Source organism: Protomyctophum parallelum (assembly GCF_964188405.1).
Source record: "Protomyctophum parallelum genome assembly, chromosome: 18".
In the NCBI taxonomy this organism is placed as follows: domain Eukaryota; kingdom Metazoa; phylum Chordata; class Actinopteri; order Myctophiformes; family Myctophidae; genus Protomyctophum; species Protomyctophum parallelum.
The window spans coordinates 9,764,382-9,789,428 of NC_139716.1; the positions used below are offsets into that span (position 1 = coordinate 9,764,382).

Consider the following 25,047-nt stretch of genomic DNA (forward strand, 5'->3'; position numbering starts at 1 on the left):
AGAAACTTTTTTACATGGATAAATCGACAGACAAAGACATCCATTTATGCACAATATATCCACTATGCCACACAAAGTGCCGTGCATTGTGTAACTAAGCTCGCTCTGAAACAGACCGCGATAAACATGAGAGACACGTACACACACACACCGACACAAAACCTGGCAGAGGGAAGAGAGGATAAAAACCACAACCTGTTAGTGGGCCTTTGGGGGCTCCATCATGGTTCATTTCCTGAAACAGTTGGTAGGCTCTATTTATAGGCCCAGCATACTGGTACCAGTTAATCCTACACTGGGCTACCAACTGCCTGCCAGTTGGCACAGGGGAGATGCTCGTGTGTGGTTGCTTTTGGAGGATTTAGGACACAGCGATGCAGGGGAAAGTCAGGAGCTAAATACACTATTGAACAAAGTGTATAGGCTGTGTTTGTGTTGGGATGTCTTAAATCTTAAATCTTGGAGGACCAAAATGATGTAGCACTTTCTCAAATTAACTTTTAAAGGTTTTATGACATTCATTTTCATTTATTTTTATTTTTATTTTTTATTTTAGGTTTTATGACCTCAATTACACCCAAAAAACCTGAACTTTGAACATTCAGTGGATTTTCTGTGGTCTGAAGTTTTCTTTGAGGTTTGGAAGCCTTTTGAGCTACAATGAAAACAGGCAACACAGTGAAAACAGTGACATCTGCTGGCAAATCCCAGTGACATATATGGGATTTGCAGGATCTTACATCACAATCTGCCGGCAAATCAGAGCACCTGTTTGAGCCAGAAAAACCCCAGATCACAGAAAATCTACTGAATGTTAAAAGTTCATGTTTTTTGGGTGCAATTGAGATTAGAAAACCTAAAAAAAAATAAGAACAATTCCAAAACCTTTTTTTTAATGTCACAATCCCTTTAAATCTTAAATCTTGGAGGACCAAAATTATGTAGCACTTTCTCAAATTAACTTTTAACTGCTAAACCCTGGTGTAACAACCAAGGTGTGTGCTCAAACCCTTCCACTTCCAAAGAAAATAAATACATTATTCTACCCCTCAAAATCCCATAAACCATGGGAGCTTTGAGCTGAAAGAATATTTGCATAAAAATAAAAGTAAAAATTATCATAATAATCATCAGTGTGGCATCCTTCAGAGGTTTTAAATATCTATTTCAGAGGGGACTCAAAAGTTTTAGTGAGAATTACTAATTTTTGAGCAATTGAGGAGGTAAACGGACAACAAAATGGGATTGTTTTATAAACTAGAACAATTATCAGTGAATCTGCATTAAAGATAATTAACACTTCCTATCCAATGGATAGCATAGGGCACTGTTTTGTCATTACGGACAGCGCCGGAAGCCTTGTATCACACATTTAAGCACCCACGACATGCCTGTTAATCACGTTAATCCAATTCTGACTCAGTGCGGCACTTGAGAATGTGCAAGAATCAGCTATACACGTGACTTTAGGAAGGACTTTGCATTCATCATAAAGCTGACTAAACTGAGCTTGACATTTGGGTATATGGGAGCTGCCGTGCTTACAGGGGAAAACGGTGATGTAGCATGCATATACAGAACCTATGCTTCTGCTGCCTTATTCAAATGAACATCAATACATGTCCTGCCTCCAGCTATAGCCAGCCTGCCCCGAAATCCCAATGACGGATTGACTGAAACAAACGGCGGTATAAAAACAAGCGGCACTTGCAGATATTTTAGCTTAGTAATGTGTTTGTTTAACCCATTCTGACCGGGCACCCATTTTTCGTGTCAGCATCATGTTATGCTTTAGCTATTTAAAAATAGCAGATCTACAAGCTCATATCGCGCCACCGAGTGGCGCGATACGAGCTTGTAGGTCTGCTATTTTTTGAAAAATCGAAGAACGACTTTTTTTTTTTTAGAATCTGATCTCAGGTCAGAATGGGTTCATCAGACCAGTGTGTGTCCGGTGGAAAACCTCGTATGAATCTGATCTCAGGTCAGAATGGGTTCATCAGACCCAGTGTGTGTCCGGCGGAAACCTCGTATGAATCTGATCTCAGGTCAGAATGGGTTAAGCTCAGGCCCTGGATAGATACCGCTTGGGATGTGGAGGGGATGGATGGAGGCGGGGAGGGAAGGGACCAGCGGCCGCGAAGGCTGAATAATGGTACACATCCAGGCTCCGGGAATGCATTAGCCGGGCACACGGCGCCTCCCGGAAAAGCGCAACACAAGCACTTCCTCCTGGATGCGGCCATATGTTTTATAGCAATTTTGGTTTACTACACCCGGACTCCGCATTCTATCCAGCAGAATATGCCCTGTTAGCTGGAGCAGTATTGATTCCTTTCAGAGGCGGCATGGAGGAGGGAGGGGGGCTACACAGGGGAGGAGGGAGCGGGAGGCTCATTGGATATCAAGGGGCTCTGTTTTTCTGCAAGCCACAAGGAAATTTAAATATCTCGCTGGAAAAGCAAAATGGGTGCCATTCTCCATGAAGCTGGCAGAGGTTAAACACTGCTCACGGCAGCAAGTTAGTCGACTCTGGGGGGGCAGGGAGGAGAGGTGTTGCGGAGCAATGACAGCCGGGCCCCTGGCGGTACTACTCTGAGGCAGGAGATTATGCGACGCAAACAAGGCAATGAATTGCTTTTTGATGGTTGGAGGAAGAATAAAGATCCAAGGCGGAGTAGTTTCAGGGGGCTGAGGGAATGGAGCATGTTCATGCTAAGACAGATGACACTTTACGGCAGCAGAATTTAGTGTAGACATCACATCCGGACAAGTTGAACGTTTATCTTTTTGAAATGTGTACATTGTGTAGCAAAAAAATATATATATATATATCTGTGTGGGGCACCATCTCATAGTCAAACCCTAAACCCGTTAAGACAGATTCTACGAATGCCTAAATCAGTAGTTCTCACACTTTTCAAAAATGTAAAAAGAAATAGCAATGTACAAGCTCACAGTGCGGCCCTAAGTGACACGCTGTGAGCTTGTACATCTGCTAATGAAAACATTTAAAAGTCACACAGATGCTTTCCCAGTTTGAATGGATTAAGACGGCTTTTGATATTTTAAGCTTCCTCTGTTTATGCAAGTACACTTTATCTTTTCATAACCTGTACCAGATGTGCTTTGTAGTTAGTGAGTTGAAGTATCCTAGCTATAGCTACATAACACAGCATAATATACATCTTCAAACAGCTATCCTTTAAAACTACCTTGCCATTTTCAATACAATGGGTTTCAGAGGGGTTTCACGGATTGCCCCTGTGTACAAAAGACTATTTGACATTTCACTTCAAGTAAAAAAAACTGTAAAAGTGCCCCAAAATGACTGTTTCAGTCACGACTATAGGGGAACTGTCTAGTGAACAGTTTTATTTACCTGCCATCTCTATTGCTGTCCAACTCATGGAAAATGCCGGTTACTGTTGTGTTCGGCCGTCTGATACCTTTAGTAAAAGAAAAGAAAATCATAATTTGGGTCAGCAGACTGTTTAAAAGCGGTCCCCCCACATCACAAACGTAACACACATTAAGTCATGAGTCGCGGCAACATCTATACGGCCATCGACAAAGTTTGTGGTTGAATTTTCCCCCTGTGAACACAATCACTCTTTCTATCAATCCTTAATCCATGAGAGACACAGAGAGAAGAGGGAAGAAAGGTAAGAGTGGAGTTTGGAGCAGAAGGATGTGAGGAGAGGGAGGGGGGTGCTTGGGCAATCAGGCGATGAGTCAGTCATGCTGTGCGAGAACATTTGGTTCTCCCTGCAGGGTAAAAAAAAAAAAGCATGTCAAGAGTCCAGAATGCAATCAGGCAGCTTTGTGCTGTACCGGCTGGCACGACAGTGATTTCCTTCTCCTTCCATTCATATGCGGCTTGAAAAGGAGCCGCAAAAAAACCTCCCTCAAACCTCTTCTTCCCGACGTACACCCCACCCCACCACACACCAACTAATTTCCACCGATTCAACATTTAGCTGAGTGGAGGAAGTTCTCTTGTGTTCATTGCTTACAGTAAAAGCGTCTCCACTCTCTCCAGTACATCATCAGCAGAGAAGAGATTCTAACCCACTTAGACCCCGAGTTAAAAACATTCACTTTGAAAGGATATTTATTAGGGGTGTCAAAATTCCCGATTCCCGTTATGAACGATTCAAAATCGATTCATAATTTCCAAAAATCAATTTTTTTATTATTATTTATTATTATTATTATTATTATTTTATTTTTTTTTAGATTTCATTTCTGGTTAGTTACAGGAGTTTTCACTACATGGTGTTTATAATATGAAATGTAAGCTCACCCTAACCCTCACCCTTACAGTAAACATCATGTCTTCAGTCATTTTCAAGTTAATCACTTCAGTTGGCTGGAGTAGATTGTGATGAAATCCTATGTATTGAATCAAGAATCATTTTGAATAGAGAATAGTTTCTAATCTGGAAAAATAAATCTTTTGAATTAAAAAAAAAAAAATGTTTTTGGAGAATCGAGAATCGTAAAATCGAAAAAATCGATTTTGAATCGAATCGTGACCCCAAGAATCGGAATCGAATCGAATCGTGGGACACCCAAAGATTCACAGCCCTAATATTTATTCAAAGATTTGCGCCACATTTTTTACGATTTTTCAAAAATAGCAGACCTACAAGCTCGTAGCGCGCCACTCGGTGGCGCGCTATGAGCTTGTAGATCTGCTATTTTTCAATAGCTAAAATTATAACATAATGTTTAAAACACCAAAAGGCGTTGCCGCCCAAAATGGGCTAAAAGGGGCAAAATGATTAGCCCCTAAGACTGGGGAAAATCACTTTACATAATGCTAATTGCACATCCACTGCAATTACCTTTCTGTATATGATTTGGGTAATTATGGAAAAGCTAATTGTGAATATTTCTACTTTTCTTTGTTGCTGTGTGCTGAGCTGAGCTTAGACCGTGCAGCAAAAAATAAAAAGCTGTTTATGAATTCCACCAAATCAAAATGAACCTTATGAATTATTTAAAGTGTATTGTAACGTTGTACCAGTTTAATCCTATTGAGGTTAAATGTCATAAAATGGATAAGTTCTGCTGCTTGATTGTGATTGGCATTGTAAAATACTCAATAAATACACACCTGGAGTCCTGGACCGTATAAGTATCACTGCGCCAACGTCTTGTTTACAATATTTGGAGGAGCAGTATAAAAAGACAAGTAAGACGCGCAAACGCGTGAAGCGAACGCAGCTCGTAAATTGCAATAACAACAATTAGAATAAATTACTTTTTTTTTCTTTTTAGTTAGTCATTTTTTTTAAGTTTTCTACTGTGTGTGTGTTTGTGTGTGTGTGTGTGTGTGTGTGTGTGTGTGTGTGTGTGTGTGTGTGTGTGTGTGTGCTACAGCTGCGCCCTCTGGTGGAGGGCGGGTGGTGTCACAGCGGGACAGACACACAGACACAGACACACAGACAGACATGATCTGCAGGGTCTCATAGTTAGTGCTCATTGTATTCGCAATGAGAAGTCTGCACACAGCTCTTCTCCACAGTGTTTAGTTTATTGTAGAACTAGAAACACTGGCATTTTACAGGTTCACGACGTTTCGGCCATCCTTGGCCTTCATCAGGTGACATTTATTAGTGACACACCTCCCTTATATGCTAGTGGGTCACAGCACGTGACCACAGAGACAATATGGCAGGAATAAATGACTTAGAACACCATTCTGGGCCTGGGCCATGGCTCAGTGGTCCAGGCACCCCTTGGCTGGTAATCCAGTCTGGCAGTGTGCCGCGGGTTCGACTCCCGATCCCGACGGCCTTTAACCCATTCTGACCTGAGATCAGATTCATACGAGGTTTCCGCCGGACACACACTGGTCTGATGAACCCATTCTGACCTGAGATCAGATTCTAAAAATGTCAGTCGCTCTTCGATTTTTCAAAAATAGCAGACCTACAAGCTCGTATCGCGCCACTCGGTGGCGCGATATGAGCTTGTAGATCTGCTATTTTTCAATAGCTAAAGCATAACATGATGCCAACACCAAAATGGGTGCCCGGTCAGAATGGGTTAATGCATGTCTCCCCCCCCCCCCCCCCCATCTCTCTCCCCATTTCCTGTCAGCCTACTGTCTGTCCCTCCATAAAATATATAAAATAGAGGCGAAAGCCACAAAAAAACAAACATTAAAAGAACACCATTCTGTGAAATTAAAATAACAATGATAGATAGTTAAAAATAATTATCATTGTGGTCTTTCCACAATGAGTACAAAATACATTAATGTCTGAAGGTTCTACAAGTTTGCAATGAAGCCCCAAAGAATGATCTTATGCATGCATGCATGACCGTGTCTCTTGCAGATTAGGACTGATTTTCAAGGTATAAGAACCTGCCACAGGCAGGAGGGCATGGCAGAGAGTATAGGGGTTGAAGACGCCTGGGTCTCCTGGCTCCGATGGCACATATAATGTCTGCAGCTGGCTATGGTTACTAATGGACACCATCACTCATCCACCCTGCGTTACCCTGGCAATAATACAGTGGGAAAAGGAGCAGAGAAAATAGACTGCCTCAGCAGTGTAATGGAGTAATACTGAAGTTTATTTTTGCTGCTAACAAAAGACAGCCACAACTTTACTACTAGTACTGGCATTGAACAATTTCCCTTGGCCTTCAAATTACTGTGGCTATGAGCAATGTTCTAAGAACTTAAGAAGGAAAGGCTGATAAGAGGGAGCTAATTTTGTCTTCGAGTATTGCACTACTAGGTACAATGTTGGAGATCTGGTCCAAGTATAGCATTTGAATACAGAATCTGAAACATACTGTGTTGTGTTCAATCAACATGTCTGGGATGCTTTTACAGTAGCATAACATAATCAAGCGTCAATCACGGCGAGGTACACTATTGACTCAAATACCTTCGTGAGATGGTCTAACATTTCTGACACTGTAGTGTTGTCCTATCTATGTGGTTAAAGGGATTGTGACATTTAAAACACATTTTTGTAGATTTTTTGGCTTTTTTGGCTTTTCTTGACATCAATTTCACAAAAAAGTTTGAACATTCAGTGTATTCTCTGCTGTCTGGACTTTTGTGAATAATTATGCAAAAATGTCTCATCTGGTTGGACGGCAGAGATATACGTAGATCTCCGCTAAAACTCCGCCCCCTCCCCTCTGCTCCCTGCCTAGTGCCTACCCTCTCTTCTCCGCTTCCTCATTGTGACCGTGACTTTGTTTCTTTGTAATACTTACTAATAATGGCTTCTAGAGAAAAATCAATCTGCTCTGTTGTTGGCTGTGTCAATCAACACAAGTCCTTACACTGGATACTAACTGGCCTAGATGACTCTTTTATTTTTGACGACGTTCCTACCAAGTTGTCAAAGTAGCGCATCGTGGGTTGACAGGAAAGGGGGAATTACCGACATCTACAGGCTAAAATAATGTGTTTTTCCATGGCTTCTCAGGATGAACTTTACACATGCACAAAAACTCGTGTCAAGAAATACTGGAGTGGAGTTGAGTGTTCAAACTTTTTAGACACGTTTGAAGGACCATGGCCAAGACTTTTAATGTTTTTAAAATTATGTTATAAATCATGTCATAATACCTTTAAGGTTAAAGGACAACTTTAGTTTTTTTCAACCAAGGTTCATGTTTTAGGTTGTTATTAGAGAAACTAAAAGGTGAGTGTTCATTTTCTTTCATTTGCTGCTTTCTTTCGTTTTAAGGATTTTAGCAGTTTTTGACAGGGGGGCGGGGGCATTCGAGCATGGGGCTAAATATGTATTTTTGTACAAAAGTTTATGGCGATTTATTTTTTTACAAAAGATCACAGGATCTACTGAATGTGACAAACTGACATATTGAGCCTATACACACAGTATAAGCCTTCCCCCAGTAGGCTACCTTCACATTCAGTAGATCCTGTGATCTTCTGTGGCCAGATGTAATTTCCTGGCGTTTATTGGGACTATAGTAAACCATAAAAAAAGAAATCACCATAAAATGGTGTAAAAAAATACATATATAGTCCCATGCTCGAATGCCCCCGCCCCCCCTGTCAAAAACAGCTAAAATCCCTAAAACGAAAGAAAGCAGCAAAATGAAAAAAGATTAACACTCTCATTATCTCATAACAAACTAAAACATGAACCTTGGTTGAAAAAAACTAAAGTTGTCCTTTAACCCTCCATGAATGACATAAGTAGGTGGAAAGAAAATCATGAAAAACAAACGTTGTGCTTCCGCATGTGGCACCAAACTGTAAATTAAGATTATAGAGGCATCTTGGCCTATCAATACTATTATCAAGTCATAGCACGGGGCTTCTGCGTGCTCTAATGAACCTTTGGGGTAGCAGGCAGCTCACCAGTGGAATCAGGTCAACCGCTGGATTACTGGCGAACTTGAGGAAACCCCGCGAACTAAGCCTGAACCCCCGGTCCCACATTGCTTTGCATATTAAGACGCACCATTAACCCATTCTGACCTGAGATCAGATTCATACGAGGTTTCCACTGGACACACACTGGTCTGATTAACCCATTCTGACCTGAGATCAGATTCTAAAAATGTCAGTCGTTCTTCGATTTTTTTCAAAAATAGCAGACCTACAAGCTCGTAGCGCGCCACTCGGTGGCGCGCTATGAGCTTGTAGATCTGCTATTTTTCAATAGCTAAAGCATAATATGATGCTAACACCAAAATGGGTGCCCGTTCAGAATGGGTTAACGTTCAATTATCTGAGGGAGGGAGGTATAATGAAAGTCAAATATGTCTATATGAAGGGATCAAATCAAACAAACATCATTAGAAACGGGGGAAACAACCTCCATGTGAACCCATAGCTTATCACGGTTGGTATTAAAGGAGGTCTACTTGAAAACAAAACCACAGGATCAGTGCCTTTCTCCCATGAACAGGGGGACAGCCTTTATTATTCAGAGAGGATTTACTGCATATCTCCCAGCTAAAAACCTAAGGACTCATGAATACGCAGTCTGTCTAAATGGCTAGGAGGAAAGGCAGATACAGCTCAGTAATGCAGTCGCCTCAGTCTGTGAAAACAACGTGGCATTTTTGCATTAAGAGCTAAATTAGCGCTGGAGGAGCTGTCGGAGATACCAATCTAGGGAACGGTAATGGGCCTGCAGAAGTTAGCGCCGCTGCACATTAATCTGCCAGATACCATCTCACACTATGAGCATCTGCCGCATGTTATATGGGCTTGCATTGTGCTGAAGTATATCATCATATCATGTGAGCACCAGCCCAGGGAAAGATTTTCAGAAACCTGCTTCTTTACACGGACACTGTGGCCATGAGCGATTAAAATGAAGTGGATTGAGATTGAGAACGAGGCATGCTTCATGCTTGTAAAAAAAAAAAAGAGAAGAAAAGAAGGGTTTTTCAAACATTTTAAACCTCAAGGTCCATCATTTATTCAACATTTGAGCCACTTGATGAGATTTAGCCTCTCAAGACCCAAGACTATTTTGTTGTTGATCAAAATAACCATTCTTCTATATTCTCTAATTGTGAAGACACTGGTGGTCCCTGGACCACTGGTTAAAAACCACTAACCTGAACAAACATTCAGTCTAAAGGTGGCCTTACACTAGCCGATTTCTTTCAATCTGAAATCTGATAGCACCACACACTTGACTACAGGATAATCGGAGCGGGCAGAGCAAATATCAAACATTCTTGATGTTGATCGGGCCGATCACGCTTTGAGCGGCCCCGGGCAGATCGATCGCACCCCCCCCCCCCCCCCCCGAGCGTCAAAAATGCCCGATTATCGGCTAGTGTAAGGCCACCTTTATTCCTCCAAATGAGAACCATGCGAACCATACATTTCATGTCTATCTCTAATCACTGAAGTATTTTTTTTCTTTTTACAGTCAACTCCCAAAGGCACTGCATGATGAACTGTTGTTCTGCAATTTCCTCAGAGGGCAACAATAACATGGCTCTTAACCCATTCTGACCCATTTTGGTGTTAGCATCATGTTATGCTTTAGCTATTGAAAAATAGCAGATCTACAAGCTCATATCGCGCCACCGAGTGGCGCGATACGAGCTTGTAGGTCTGCTATTTTTGAAAAATCAAAGACACTTTTAGAATCTGATCTCAGGTCAGAATGGGTTAATAATGAAACTGTCAGGATGTAATAGACATTTTTAGAATCTGATCTCAGGTCAGAATGGGTTAAAGAAATCCCCAATAACTGCGTATAAAGCCCTGGGGACAAGCTTGATCAACAGCAGCAGTAATCAAAGGGGAAGACTCTGTATATCTCCTTAGAAAGGGCACAGCTGCTAGATCTGCTGACTTTCCTCTCCGATAATGCCATACGCTATTGACTTGTTGTAAAAAGGAAAGACAAAGGGTAGTTTGTCTCTTTTTTAACACATTCTGACCTGAGATCAGATTCATATGAGGTTTCCACTGGACACACACTGGTCTGATGAACCCATTCTGACCTGAGATCAGATTCTAAAAATGTCAGTCGTTCTTCGATTATTCAAAAATAGCAGACCTACAAGCTCGTATCGCGCCACTCGGTGGCGCGATATGAGCTTGTAGATCTGCTATTTTTCAATAGCTAAAGCATAACATGATGCTAACCCCAAAATGGGTGCCCGTTCAGAATGGGTTAAGACATGCCTATTTCAAAGTTATTGCGATAGCTCCTTGTTTGTTGCACATTTCTTTTGAAGAAAAGCTGTTTAAACATCTTCTGGTGTATTACACAATAGTGCGTGCAGGAGAACAAACATACTATGAATTGTCCACCATGTCAATGACAGGCCTGTATTCAGGAACTAATGTCCAAGTTAAAGGGTGGTAAAATGCTTCACTAGGCAGTGTTTTCTAGGTCCATGCAGGCACAATGCAATATCGGTAACCTATCAATGGAGCCTATCATTAATGCATTATAAACACTCTGATCATTTCAAATGCTTTATGATCTGTTTTATAGCGTTATGAATATGTATTGTGATCGTGTGCCTATAATTATATAAATAAATACAAAATACCTATAATTACAGTGGTATAAGTAGATTGTAATACATTATTAGTATTATTATATAATAGAATTATAGACATGGGCTAACCCATAGAAACTAAGTGTTACCAAAATCTCTCATCAGCAAGTATTGTAAGCCGAAACCGAAACCATCGCTGTGGATGTGCTGTTCCTGTTGTGCGTGTGGGTTTAAGTGGTTAAGTGAAGATTAGCCTTGGAAACCCAGGCGTTTTGGTTTCAAAAGAAAAGAAAAAAAAAGCTTGGGTGAAAATTGGGACTCGTCAACCTTGAATTATCCTAGCCAATAAGAGTGCAGAGGGGCGTTGCTCCAAATTTGGTGACATCCGTGGTCTCCGCTGTGTTCCGACTGTAGGGTTGGGACCCGGCGGGAACCGGTTCTGTTTCAGACCCGGTTCCGAGATTGAAGAACTGGAGCCGGTATTTGCAAACGGGTCTCATTCAGCTCTGTGTGCATGCAATGCAAGCAGCCGTGGTGAGTGAGTGGGGTTGGATACACCCACTGATCTGAGAACAGTATGCAATCCTATTGCGTTTGAATGTTTTTCAGAGTTAAATTTGTTGTTCAGTAGATCCTGTGATTTATTTGTGGCCAGATGTAATTTCCTGGGGTTTATTAGGGCTATAGTAAATAATAAAAAATTAATCTCCATAATATTTTGTAAAGAAATACATATTTAGCACCATGCTCGAATGCCCCCGCCCCCCTGTACAAAACAGCTAAAATCCCTAAAACGAAAGAAAGCAGCAAATGGAAAAAAATAACACTCATCTTTTACTTTCTCTAATAACAACCTAAAACATGAACCTTGGTTGAAAAAAACTAAAGTTGTCCTTTAAGGTAGAAATCCGTTTTAATTCACATCTACAAGAACTTTCCTCAAGGCTTTCACGCTATGGCGGAAAATAATGTATATGCATTGGCATAGAAAGGTGTAACTGTAATAACTGTAAAATGGACTATTGTAGCCTGGTTTCCAGCCCATAGACCCCGCCACACTCGACTGAGCGCACTGGTTGGAGGCTCTCAGAGTCTGACAATCAGGCTAGGACTAATGCATTTTACCTTACATTAATGCACTCTTGTATGTCTCTCAGAAAGGCTCTATAGAGGGAAATATTAGTGGTTAGTGGCCTAGATGGCACTTTTCAGACACCATGTTCTAATTATCATATTGTTCATCGGTAGCCGTATACTGTACCTATCAAAGAAACCACATGCCACATGTTCAGAACTCCATAGCTTTCTCCTCTTTAACACTTACTGTAAACCTTATGGATTAACCAGAGCACATTAGCCATTCAGTCAAGTTAAAGCTATATATTGAGAATGTATACTTCTTGGCGGTTCCCTTGCTCAAACCCCCCTCTATCACTCTCTGTGCATCTTAATTGTGAGAATTAATTCAAAAAAATTCATGTGGCAAGCCATATCAGCTTGCCACACCAAACAATAACACTAAAGGCTCACAGGGGATCAATACAGTGTTTTTTGATTTATAGTGTTGGCAGATTAACGATGCGTATTCACTTTGATTCGGGTATTAATCAACATGTAACGTCCCCGGTTGCAGGCGGTGGGAAAAGCCTGGCGCTAAGCTCCAAAGTCAGCGAAACCTGCCTTGGCATTCCTAGTATAAACAAACAAGCTTCCACTCACCGTCCAGCATGCAAAACACACGCCAAAATGAATATGCAACATTCCTCCTCCTCATCATACATACACACACACACACAAGCAAGCACGCACAATTAGCAACACTGCTAGCGATGCAGAAAGCAAAGACAGAATCTTTTTGATGGATAGCTAACATTGGAGAGACACGCCAACGTTGTCTTATAGGCAAATGAAAATTGATGGCTGCTATACGCCCTCCGAAGATGAGTTGTAAAGGAAAAAAAAGGGGGTAGAGTGGGAAGGCATGCCCGGAAACATGGCTGGATGAGTGACGCACACGTGTCATTAACGTGTCATTAAAAAGCACCCTGCTGCAAAGGTCAGCTGGCACTGTGAAAGAGATGTGACGGATGGACGCTCGGTGCGGATCTGCCAAAGTCAAGTGACCTTTCTTTCAGAAACTTTTACAGGGAGTTATTCCACCAGACACAGATTCAATTGGGAATGCTTAAGGGCGCTTGCAGAAGGACATGAGACAGCTGAGAAGGACACTGACTGACGAACGAACATTCATTTGGTATTGTTTGCTTTTTTTCCTCTACTGCCAAACAAATGTTATAACTGTTTGAAATACGCAAGCCACACACAAAATACCAGGTTTGTGTGATGGTTTCCAAGAAAGCCACAGTGAACGGGAAACTGTGTGACTGTGAATTAAGATTAAGATTAAGAATAGCAATATTTGGCAAATCACATTACAAATAAATGTGGTCCGTGCACTGCACATGCACGCGCACACACACGCACGCACGCACGCACACACAAACCAAACAATTACTTAGTGTTTCGGGGATGAGTAATCATATTGTAAATATAAGAACGATATTTAACTTATGAGAAAAGAATCCACCACTCAGGACCCAGCACTGACTGTGCATTTTTAACCCATTCTGAACGGGCACCCATGTTGGTGCTAGCATCATGTTATGCTTTATCTATTGAAAAATAGCAGATCTACAAGCTCATATCGCGCCACCGGTGGGGAACGTGAAAAGGATAGCTGTTGGACTGCAATGCGCTGTTGCTCGCCACCGTACGTACACCTACACTACATTTATGACTTTGGCAACGTTAACCCCTTCGCGATTCTTTCTATTCCACAGCCGTGCCATTTGTCATCTTGACCACTTATCCTGCGGGGGCTAGGGGGTCAATTCACTACCCTGCCATCAAATGGGTCTATAGGCCAAAATGAAATGGAAGCCGTACGTTGCGCCTGGCCTATAGCGACTACAAATGGTTAGCTTACTATATCTGTAATTGCAGGATCCGGGGCTGTTGAGTAAATGGCACTGAATTGACATTCTAGCCACATCATGGTTCATTTTGTCAGAGAGCGTATATGTGAGTCACTTACCATTAGCCTCCACTGCCGACGCCATGGTACGGTCGGTCTCTTGTTTCCTCCTCCTGTGTTCTTCCAGCTGGACCTGGAGGTCCTCTGCTACCTGTTCCAGGTCTCTGAGTTGAGACTACAGACACACACACAAAAGCACAGGAGCTTAGATCACTGTTTCCCAGACACTGGTTCGGGACCCATTTGTGGGTCATGGCGGCTGTACTCACGGACAGATGTGTACATTATTACAATTCCCTATTTTTTCATTTCCAATTTTTTTGTTTTTACTTAAAGGGACACTTCACCCTTTTTGCAAAGAAATATATGTTAATGACGTTTAGAAGCTTTAGAACACTTTCCTGGAGATCTTTATGTGTGTAATATGTGGTTTTAGATATTTTAGATTGTAGCAGTGAGCCTGTTGTCTCTGATGTCATGGACACTGGGCTCACTTCCTTCCTGGACTACATGTTGTCTCAGTAAGATAGCTCTCCCCCTATCCACAAGGAGGAGCAGTGCACCAAAGAATTATGGGAATTGTATTCCAGGAAGGTAGTGAGACCAGTGTCCATGACATCAGAGACAACAGGCTCACTGCTACAATCTAAAATAACTAAAACCACATATTACACACATAAATACCCCCAGGAAAGTGATCTAAAGCTTCTAAACGTCATTAACATATATTTTTTTGCAAAAAGGGTGAAGTGTCCCTTTAACTCATTCTCTGCCAATCATGTGTTTTGACACTAGATGGTGCTCTTCGCTGTCTTACAGTATGAGTCACCGTTTGTCTCTCTGGCCCATTTTCTACCGTTTGTCTCTCTGGCCCCTTTTCTACCAAAATAACTTTGATCTAGAACTGGTTCGTTCTAGATTATTGGAGCCTTGGTGCTTTCATGGAACTGGCAGCCATTTTTGGGTTCCAGTTCCGAACCAACCTTTAAGGTTCTGAACCAATTCATTTTTGAGTGGAAACACTCTGAACCGGTTCAACCCCGGTGGAAAAGGGGTCTTTGTGACACAAAGATCCAGGAGATCGAAATGACCGCTAGTTCTCCTCTGCCGTTGGCTTTCTGTTTGTTTGTTTCTCCGGGGGAAAACACCCGTAGCTCTTCTGAAATGGACGCCAACGGTTTGGGAAACACTAGTTTAGATCGGCAGTGAGCCTACCCTACAGACACACCAGCACAGGAGTTTACAGTACATCCACAGAGGCATGGTACTTCCAGGGATTTGGTGTTTTAAATTTGAATGTGCTCTGAGGGAGGCATTTTGTTTTTGACTGCACACTGAATGTACAGTACAGTGAGTTATCGTTTCTCCACCTCTCTGCAGTGGTTCTAAACATGTTTTTGTTTCCCCAACATCGGGCCACAGACCCCCATTTGGAAAAATGTTCTACCAGGGACCCCATAGGAGAATAGTTTAGTTGTTAGATGAGATTTAGTACAGAATGCTGCAACTATGTATACGGAATACTGTAGGTGGGGAGATACATGCACCCGCATTGAATGGTGGTGCAGAGAGTGAAACATTGAATAGTCAATATTAACACATTCTGACCTGAGATCAGATTCATACGAGGTTTCCGCCGGACACACACTGGTCTGATGAACCCATTCTGACCTGAGATCAGATTCTAAAAAAATGTCAGTCGTTCTTCGATTTTTCAAAAAATAGCAGACCTACAAGCTCGTAGCGCGCCACTCGGTGGCGCGCTATGAGCTTGTAGATCTGCTATTTTTCAATAGATAAAGCATAATATGATGCCAACACCAAAATGGGTGCCCGTTCAGAATGGGTTATACATCATCTCCCAGCTGGTGAAATAATAATGAAATTAGACCGATACTCATTTCTCTTTGAGAACCACGGACATTTCAGGTTGTCTCCCCTCTCTCTCTCTTTCTATACATTTATCCTTCTTCCTTCGTCACACAATGGACAATTTCAATTACTTGTGTCAGCAGGTGTTGCTGTCACACCACAAATGACAGCATGAGACAGCCAAGCATAACCTATCATCACTCTCTATAATGGACCAATTAATAAGAAAGCAGCTGTGTAGCCCCGGTGTGTGTGTGTGTGTGTGTGAGTGTGAGTGTGAGTGTGAGTGTGAGTGTGAGTGTGAGTGTGAGTGTGTGTGTGTGTGTGTGTGTGTGTGTGTGTGTGTGTGTACGTACGTGCGTGCGTATCAATATTACCTCCCAATCTCCCCTAAGACTTTCTCATAATGCAGTGATGGATACTGGTCGGTTCCGATAGGGATGGCTACCTTTCGGGGGCACTCCGCTTGCTTAGCCACATTCAGTCGCTGCAGTGATTTATGGGGACCATTTTGAGTGCGTGAGAGCACACTTGCTTGATTTAAAAAAAAGTTCCTAAGCCATGTTGATTTTCAACCCTTTTGTCTCGTAACAGTTAATACTGTACACACAGCGTTACTGTTTCTAGTTAATCAGCACCATTGGATACAAGCGTTCAAACAAAAGAAGTGCATCCCTATGTATTCTTCCGCTAGGAACTAATTACATACTAGACAAAGACGTGTTTTAGAGATTTTGTTATCAAGTGAAAATCGGTAGTCATTTATTAAAATGCAGTGTGTTTCTGAACACACACACACTTTTCCCAGGGGGTTCTTCATTTGAGCAAGACTATTTTGGGCATCTGTACGTGACGTGTTGAGTGCAGAAACCTTTTCTATAATGCCAGTTTTCGTTTTGTTGAACTCTGCAACCCACGCACATTCACGGCGCAAACGCTGAAAACATTCTTTGAGTTTGTTTATTTAGTCTCTCTCTCTCTCTCTCTATTCAACATAACAACCACCCCAAAACTTCTTCTATGGGTCCCTTCTAACCAACAAAAAAAAATAGGTTGTCAGCTTCTACACAAACATGTTAGCAAAAGTAATTTCTGAAGCACTTTTCTGTATTGGCCCCCAGACTCAGGGGCGCAATAACCGCAGGGACGCAGGGGACGAATCCCCTGCCAGCGTCACATTGGTCCCCCCCAGATGAGTTAGGGGGTCCCCCCCTGGCTGTTAGACCCCCCCCCATCCCCCCCTCCGCTAGAGTGGTGGGGGGGACGGTGGGACGGATTTTTCGGCGGCTCTATATCCCCCCCTAGCGTTCGGTCCGTGTTGCGCCTCTGCCCAGACTAATAACAGAGGAAACATACTGCAACACTAAAGCTGGTGACTCACAGACAAGAAGGATAGATTCTACTTTATTTAATCCCTGAGGGGAAATTCAATAAATTAGATTATGCATTGCAAGCAACTTGTTTTTTTCTGCTCTTGGAAACTAATATTTGACTAATACACAAAATAAGAAAAATCACAAGAAGGCTCATCTGTTTGGGGAAATATTTGTGAATGTGCTGTCAGTGTAGTTATATTTTTGTTTTAATCCCTCCCAACTAGAATGTTTTTTTATTTTGTAATTTGAGTTGACATTGATTTTGGTAAGGGAAATGAGTGATGGCAGGCCTCTTGTTACCGCTGTTGAATAAAGAGAGGCCATGGATTTATGTTTCGTTGCCTGGGGGTTATGCATCAGAGTGGGGATTCATTATATCTTTTGCAAACTGTTTGTGATGTGACAGACACATCATTTTGATTTATGATGGGAGCTGGTTTTGTTGCAATTATAAATAAATGAATGTAAAGCTACAGTAGGGATTAGTTGGGAAGTTAAAATTAAGATGGTTGTTGTGTTTGGTCTTCGTTTGACCGTGTCTGTCTGTGTTATTTTTTATTTTCTATCGTATTTGCAATTGTGTTTTTAGGTCTCTGTAATTATTTGTAGTGATTGAGTGAGTGACACGCAGCAAAGGCCGCCGGCTGGGGAATTGAACCCTCGACTCGCTGTCAGGCTGTGTCAGAGCCTATATATGGTATGTGCCTCAAAAACATAGGCCACCCCATCTACCCCATTCTATAGACCATTAACGGGTCTCATGGTTGCAGGCAACGTATTTCCTGTAGGCGGAGACGACATATCTGCGATGTAAAGAAGTCGGCTCTTCTACTACATTGAATGGGAAAGTGACTGATGTTAGTCTGCTCAAACGTTACTCTTTTACCTGCTTTTTACTAACACTAACTTTACAAAGATGCCCAGAACATCGGGGTGAACCTGTGTAGTTTATGGCTGCTCCGACAGTAGTGGCAACATTCAACTTTTGGAGAGAAATGGAATGTCAAAAAATACACTGCGGTGGCTGAGACGTCAGTCTTAACCAAAACCCAATCTTTCTGTTGTATGAACACAAGGGCTGCTGTATGTTACACCTCATACGTACTAAGCATTTAAAGTATGAGGTAAGGCAAGTGCAACGTACTGTACCCAATAAAAGCTTTGATACGGTGTATGAATCCGACATGTTTCTTCAAGTACGTCTTGGAATAGTTCGTTTGGTATATCCATATTTTATTCCAACTCGAGACAAAAAACCAACGGGGGGACCATAACAAAGCGACGGCGAATGTATGTACTGTACACGTCTGTTTGTTTTAACCCATTCTGACCTGAGATCAGATTCATACGAGGTTTCCGCCGGACACACACTGGTCTGATGAACCCATTCTGACCTGAGATCAGATTCTAAAAATGTCAGTCGCTCTTCGATTTTTCAAAAATAGCAGACCTACAAGCTCGTATCGCGCCACTCGGTGGCGCGATATGAGCTTGTAGATCTGCTATTTTTAAATAGCTAAAGCATGACATGATGCTGACACCAAAATGGGTGCCCGTTCAGAATTAGTTAAAAAGAGAAAGGTGGAAGCATGTTGATTAGGATACCATGTAAATGTACCTGCAATGCTTATAAATAAAAACATGTGAATTGAATATTCACAATAAGTTCACTTCATTCATGTCATGCAAGTTTCCCACGACGATGTGTCCCTGCCATAAGATATGATTTATGATACGATGATGATACGATTGTATTGATCTTGACCTTTATTGATCCGAGTGGAAATTATGGTAGAAGCGAGTTCCAAATGAAGATTGAAACACAGGAGAGGTAAGAGACTATAAAAGACTAGAGTCAAGAACCAAACAAGATAAAAGAATAAGTTAATAATATACATTCTATAAATAAATACAAGTATAAACAATAACATACACTCCATCAACAGTGAACACGTGAATGAACAGAGACTTGGACAGACTAGGACATAATCAGCAGACACATTGAGAACAGAGGATCACCACACGCAGTAGCGCCCGGGGGAGGGGAAGCATTTTGGGTGACACCTCAGCCTCGATCTGCCAATCAGTCTTCACACAAGGGAACATGGAACAGAAATATCGGATGAAAAGGAGGCACTGGAAGATCAACTGGTGATCAAGCAGAGATTAAAATAGGGTGCATTTTGCATCCCAAAACCCAGTTTATAGTTAAGGGATGCAATACAACAATGACCTCTGCATCCACGGGTTTTACTACTGTACTGTTTTTTATTCTAGTTTATTTCACTAGCTTTAGTTATAATAATCATTTATTCTTCTGTTTTCTACATGAATATAACCCACATTATAACCATATAAAATGAAATGGGAGTTAAATGCTGCAATTTGTAAAAAATGGCAAAATATGACTCCTAACGTTGTTGAAGTGGGACTCATAAATTGTCCCTGGGACTCATCTAAAAGACCATCCCTGAATCCTGGGACTATTTTACATCACTGATCAAGTGTGTGTTGCGTATATACAATATTGGCATGTGCATGTCATCATTTTGTTCGTGATTGCGAATGTCTGCGACAAAGACGCAAAAGAAATGTTCTCCGTTGTCGGAGCAGTTTTCAACTGTCACCATGCGACACACGTGATACAAATTACAATATTAATGTAGGGGCCGGGGGGGATAAGGTGCATTTTCTGGTACAGTACATTGTTGTGTTGAAATTCAATAAATTTTTATTTTAACCCATTCTGACCTGAGATCAGATTCATACGAGGTTTCCGCCGGACACACACTGGTCTGATTAACCCATTCTGACCTGAGATCAGATTCTAAAAATGTCAGTCGCTCTTCGATTTTTCAAAAATAGCAGACCTACAAGCTCATATCGCGCCACTCGGTGGCGCGATATGAGCTTGTAGATCTGCTATTTTTCAATAGCTAAAGCATAACATGATGCCGACACCAAAATGGGTGCCCGGTCAGAATGGGTTAAATGCTCTGAAATACTAGTTTCCTTATGATTAATGCATCATATTACACAAAGGTTTAATGGCATAAATGTTTTATGATATGTAGATTATAGACAATATATATACTTCCATCTCTTTCATGTTACTGCAGCATCAACTCACATTTCCACTCACAAATGAATGTCCATGATGACGCCAATAAACAACTTGTAAAACTCTTCACATAAGCTTGCTTGCATATTTTATCATTTTAACAAGCAGCGGTGCAGACTAGAGTGCCGTTGTCCAATTTGGAACGGTGCTTAGTGGATTCTATTGGATAATGGAGAGCGGGGGAAATGAACGGCGAAAATAGTTCATTAGCAGTTTCTTATCTTGAAGCACTGCAGCAGAACTGATCCAAGAACTGGCTTAATAACCGTGGCGGCGCTTGTTTATTTGTGCACAGCAAAATTACCAGTGTTCATTTAACCATGAGCAATTGGTTCTATTTGTACACATTTGAAGCTGAAAATGAGACACTCCGGGGTGACATTTTGTGCATTGAAGAAGATTATTGCACAGGAAGACTACACGAGGAAAATGACTTTTCCAAAATGATACAAGTCCTTGTGAATTCTTTCAACATAATGGTACACCTCAGCTATGGCCGCGCCCAGGGCACCCCTCTGTGGATTTGTCTAGAGCGTTTGGGGTGGACTGCCCTTTAATCTTTAGGTCTATACATGGTTTCAGACCTATAGAGCGTCGCATTGATTCTCCATTCATTTTCTCCATAGGCTTTTCAAAAAGTATTTATTTAACCCATTCTGACCTGAGATCAGATTCATACGAGGTTTCCACTGGACACACACTGGTCTGATTAACCCATTCTGACCTGAGATCAGATTCTAAAAATGTCAGTCGTTCTTCGATTTTTCAAAAATAGCAGACCTACAAGCTCGTATCGCGCCACTCGGTGGCGCGATATGAGCTTGTAGATCTGCTATTTTTAAATAGCTAAAGCATAACATAATGCTAACACCAAAATGGGTGCCCGGTCAGAATGGGTTAAAGACGGTTACGCCGCGGACAAAGCCAACTCGGATCGTGACAAATCATGACAATGATTACAATGTTTTGGGCCGATCAAATAATTAGTAAGAAGAAAAACAAAACAAATAGTGTTGTCTCCTGCCTTTATTTTCTTCTTTAAAATGATTTGATCGGCACAAGATATTGTGTTTTGTTGTCATGATTTGTCACGATCCGAGTTGGCTTTGTCCGCGGCGTAACCGTCTTTATATAAATACTTTTTTGAAAAGCCTATGGAGAAAATGAATGGAGAATCATTTCCTGGGCCACTCGTCGTTCTGAAAGGGGACTGCAACGCTCTATAGTGTATAAACTGCCTCTTGGTACCTGTAGTACATGGACCTGCAGAGAATTTTAGCTCCAGACTCAGCTGTCAATGTAGACGGCGAGCTCCCGTTTCTAGCCTCTTGCTGCTAACAACAAGTCCAAGCAGGGCGTCAAAATAGCTCCACAAGAGTCTGTGAAGATGTAGTGGTGACCATTCACCGTCTTTTACCTTTGCAACAACCCAGAAAGAAGCAGCACGGCACCAGTTTCACTCGGTTGGTACTAATCATAGAGTGTTAACCCCTGGCCTGCCGTACCGGAAAAAACGGATTATTGCTAAAAAATACAAACCTCCCGTTCACGGAATTAACGGAATGTCAATCAATGTCAGTTATCGGGGGTTCAATGGAGCAAAAATGAGCATTTTTTCGCTAATATCACTAATGTTGGATGTAATTTACCAGAAAACGGCCGAAATCCGCGTGATCGTGCGCTATCGTGCACGCGCGCCGTCTCTATGTGCGTCGCTGTAAAAAAATTGATATTTTGCGATGTTTTGGGGTTGATTTGAGGTTAATTTGACTTAGTTATGAAAAATATAGCATTAGCTTAGCATTCCGGACCAGCCAAGCTAGTGACTAGGGTCAAAATACTACCGGATGTTGTTGATCGTTGAACCGGAAATGACTTAGGAAGATTCGTCTATTTTGGCCAAAATCAGCATAATGGTGCGTTCCCGCCATCTTGTGGCAATTCGAGAGAATACACTAGCAATGAAAAAAATTAAAAAAAAACATCTGTTCAAACCACCAGATCTTTCTATTAATGTTTAAATGATGAATTCAAAATATGCCAATTTGTTACCCAAACAAATAAATTGGGATTGGTAGTCCAAGGGTTAAAAGGATAGAGACTAAACTGGCGCGAAGCTCCGCCCCCTCCGCTATTCATGTCAGTGGAAGTTGCTCAGTGGCGTTTTGAAGCACCCGGAAGGCTGCCGGAAGTACCGTCTATTTCCGAATTTTTCCGCTGATTCAGCATTTGGGCACCAAATGTTGGTGTCCGGAAGTCCGGAAATGCGGAAGTGCAGCTGGGCTTTAACATTGGGCGCTCGGTTGCACGGGGTTTCCTCGTCAAGAATCCACGGGTCCGCCTGCAGTCCTTCCTCTTACCACTAGGGCCCAGCGCTTCAACATTGGAGTGCATAGCTGGCCCCTTTGGTACTAATACTAGTCTTCCCCCAAACCAGTGTTGTTTTTGGCAGCAAATACCTATTTTAGTTCAGTCATAGTCTTTGGAATAAAACTTGGAATAAAAACATTTAGTTTTTGTCACATTTTAGTCACCTTGAATGTGTTAAGTGTTTTAGTGGACTAAATGTCATGAGATTTTAGTCGACTAAATCTACAGTTGATTTAGTCGACTAAAATGTATTTTGGCAAGTCTTGACCTGTAGCAATGACTGATTTTACACTCACAGTGAGCTTGTAGATCTGTTATTTTCAGCATGCTGTTTTCATTTAGTTTCCATTTAGTTTTCGTCAGTGAAAAAAGGTAGTCGACGAACATTTTTCATCATAGTTTTAGTCGACGAAATCGACACTGTCCCAAACTCTCCTCAAACTGAGGACTATAACGTGCCGCTAATGCAGCCCGCATAATGGCAAAGAGAAACAGTTCTGTGAAGTTGAAGTGTGTGTGATGACAGGATGGTCTAATTTAATAACGATAAAGGTCATTACACACCCATGGGGTTATGAATAAACAATACGAACATAAATATTCATATGTAGGTATAGGCCTAGTTGATGCCTCATTCATACAGGTTAATTTGTGGTGAGAAATCAACCTTGTTTTTTACAAAGAATTTAAAAATACAAAGAACTAGAAAAAGTGCCCTTCTGGGCACAGGTCTCCACCAGGATAGGAATGTAGGACATTGCAGCTTGCCTTCATCTGGTGGTTGGATAAAAGGGCAACAAAAGTAAATTATCTACAGATCCGTGCAGTTAGAGGTAAAAACACTTTTCGGCCAGTTATAGCGCCACCTTGAGGCTGAGTTGAAATTGTTCATGTGGCATTTCTTCCTCGGCCTAGTGGGAATGTGCGTGCACAATTTCACGGAAATCACGCGATGTGTTCATGATTTGCAGCATTTTGTTTGAAACTGAGCACTCCTGTGAACTTTGGAAGCCAATCTTAACCAATCAGGATGGAGTCTGAGAAATCTGAAAGACCCGTTTCGTTGAATGGCTCTAGAGAGACTGTGTACCAATTTGCGCAATGTTTGGACAAAATCTGTAGGTGTACTGTGCAAAAACTTGTTTTGCACAAAGCGGCCTCCTGGTGGCGCTATAACAGGCCGTTCTGGCAGAGGTTCATCGTTGGCATCCAGGGAGTGTGTGTGCAAAATGTGGCATCGACCGGGTTAACGGTGCCGGAGATTAGCTGCTCACGGACACACACACACACACGGACGGACGGACACACGGACGGACGGAGTGCAAAACATACACTCCCCCCATGCCTTCGGCCTGGTGGAGACAACTATGTGTCCTTTCTAGGGATGCACCGAAAGGGAAATTCTTGGCCGAAACCGAATACCAAATATAGGAAACAGTTGGCCGAAAACCGAATACCGAATATCCGAATATGATTAATATTAGGGATGTCAGGGGTTAACCGGTTAACCGGTTAGCCGACCGTTAAGAAACATCCGGTTATTTTTATCAGCTTTAACGGTTAATTTGCATAATAATAAATGCGTGTTCTGATCTTAAATCCCTTTATTTTAGATCGTTTTTAGTAATAGTACAACATAAACATTACAGAGACTGTAGTTGTCACTGTACAATACTTTAAAACAGTTGTCATGTTGCACACATGCCTAAAATTGCTATTTGCGCCGCCCAGCTTGTCGCACTCCAGGCTAGGGCTGGGCGATATGACAAAATCTCATATCACGATATAGAATTTATCACGATAACGATATACTCACGATATAGCATATTTTTTACGATACCAATTTTTTTATCTAAAATAATTTATTTTTGTTCAGGTCGAGAACTTTACTGTACTTGGGCTGTACTGTACTGTACTGTACTGTACTGTACTGTACTGTACTGTACTGTACTGTACTGTACTGTACTGTACAAGCTCTCCTCCCTGGCCTCTGTCTGTGTTAGGCTGCACAACAGTGACACTTGGTGGTGACAATAGTTATGCTATTTCGTGCTCGGATACAGGGACAGGGACACACATAGCTGTCTATAATGGTTGCACCACTCAAAAAACAATTAAATTCACATTATCCAGTCTACTTATATGAATATAATACTGATGCCCTTCCCATGCACAGACAGGCCCAAAGCAAGTACAAAAATATTACAAAATAAAATGTATATAATAATAATTAGAGGCTGAACTCAATTGTTCAGCCTCTGTAGACATTTTTAAAGCACAGC

The 25,047-nt window shown here is 41.7% G+C and overlaps 1 protein-coding gene across 2 annotated transcripts in view; it reads right to left on the minus strand.

Annotated features, from left to right (window-relative positions):
* Positions 1 to 25,047, minus strand: part of LOC310875447 (glucosidase 2 subunit beta-like) — a 239,136-nt gene that overhangs the window by 197,942 nt on the left and 16,147 nt on the right. For both annotated transcript variants that reach the window (XM_083788678.1, XM_083788677.1), the window contains 2 exons: positions 14,087 to 14,201; positions 3,383 to 3,449 (listed from right to left, as the gene is read on the minus strand). In XM_083788678.1, coding sequence (XP_083644804.1) covers positions 3,383 to 3,449; positions 14,087 to 14,201 — 182 coding nt within the window. The remainder of the gene's footprint in view (positions 1 to 3,382; positions 3,450 to 14,086; positions 14,202 to 25,047) is intronic.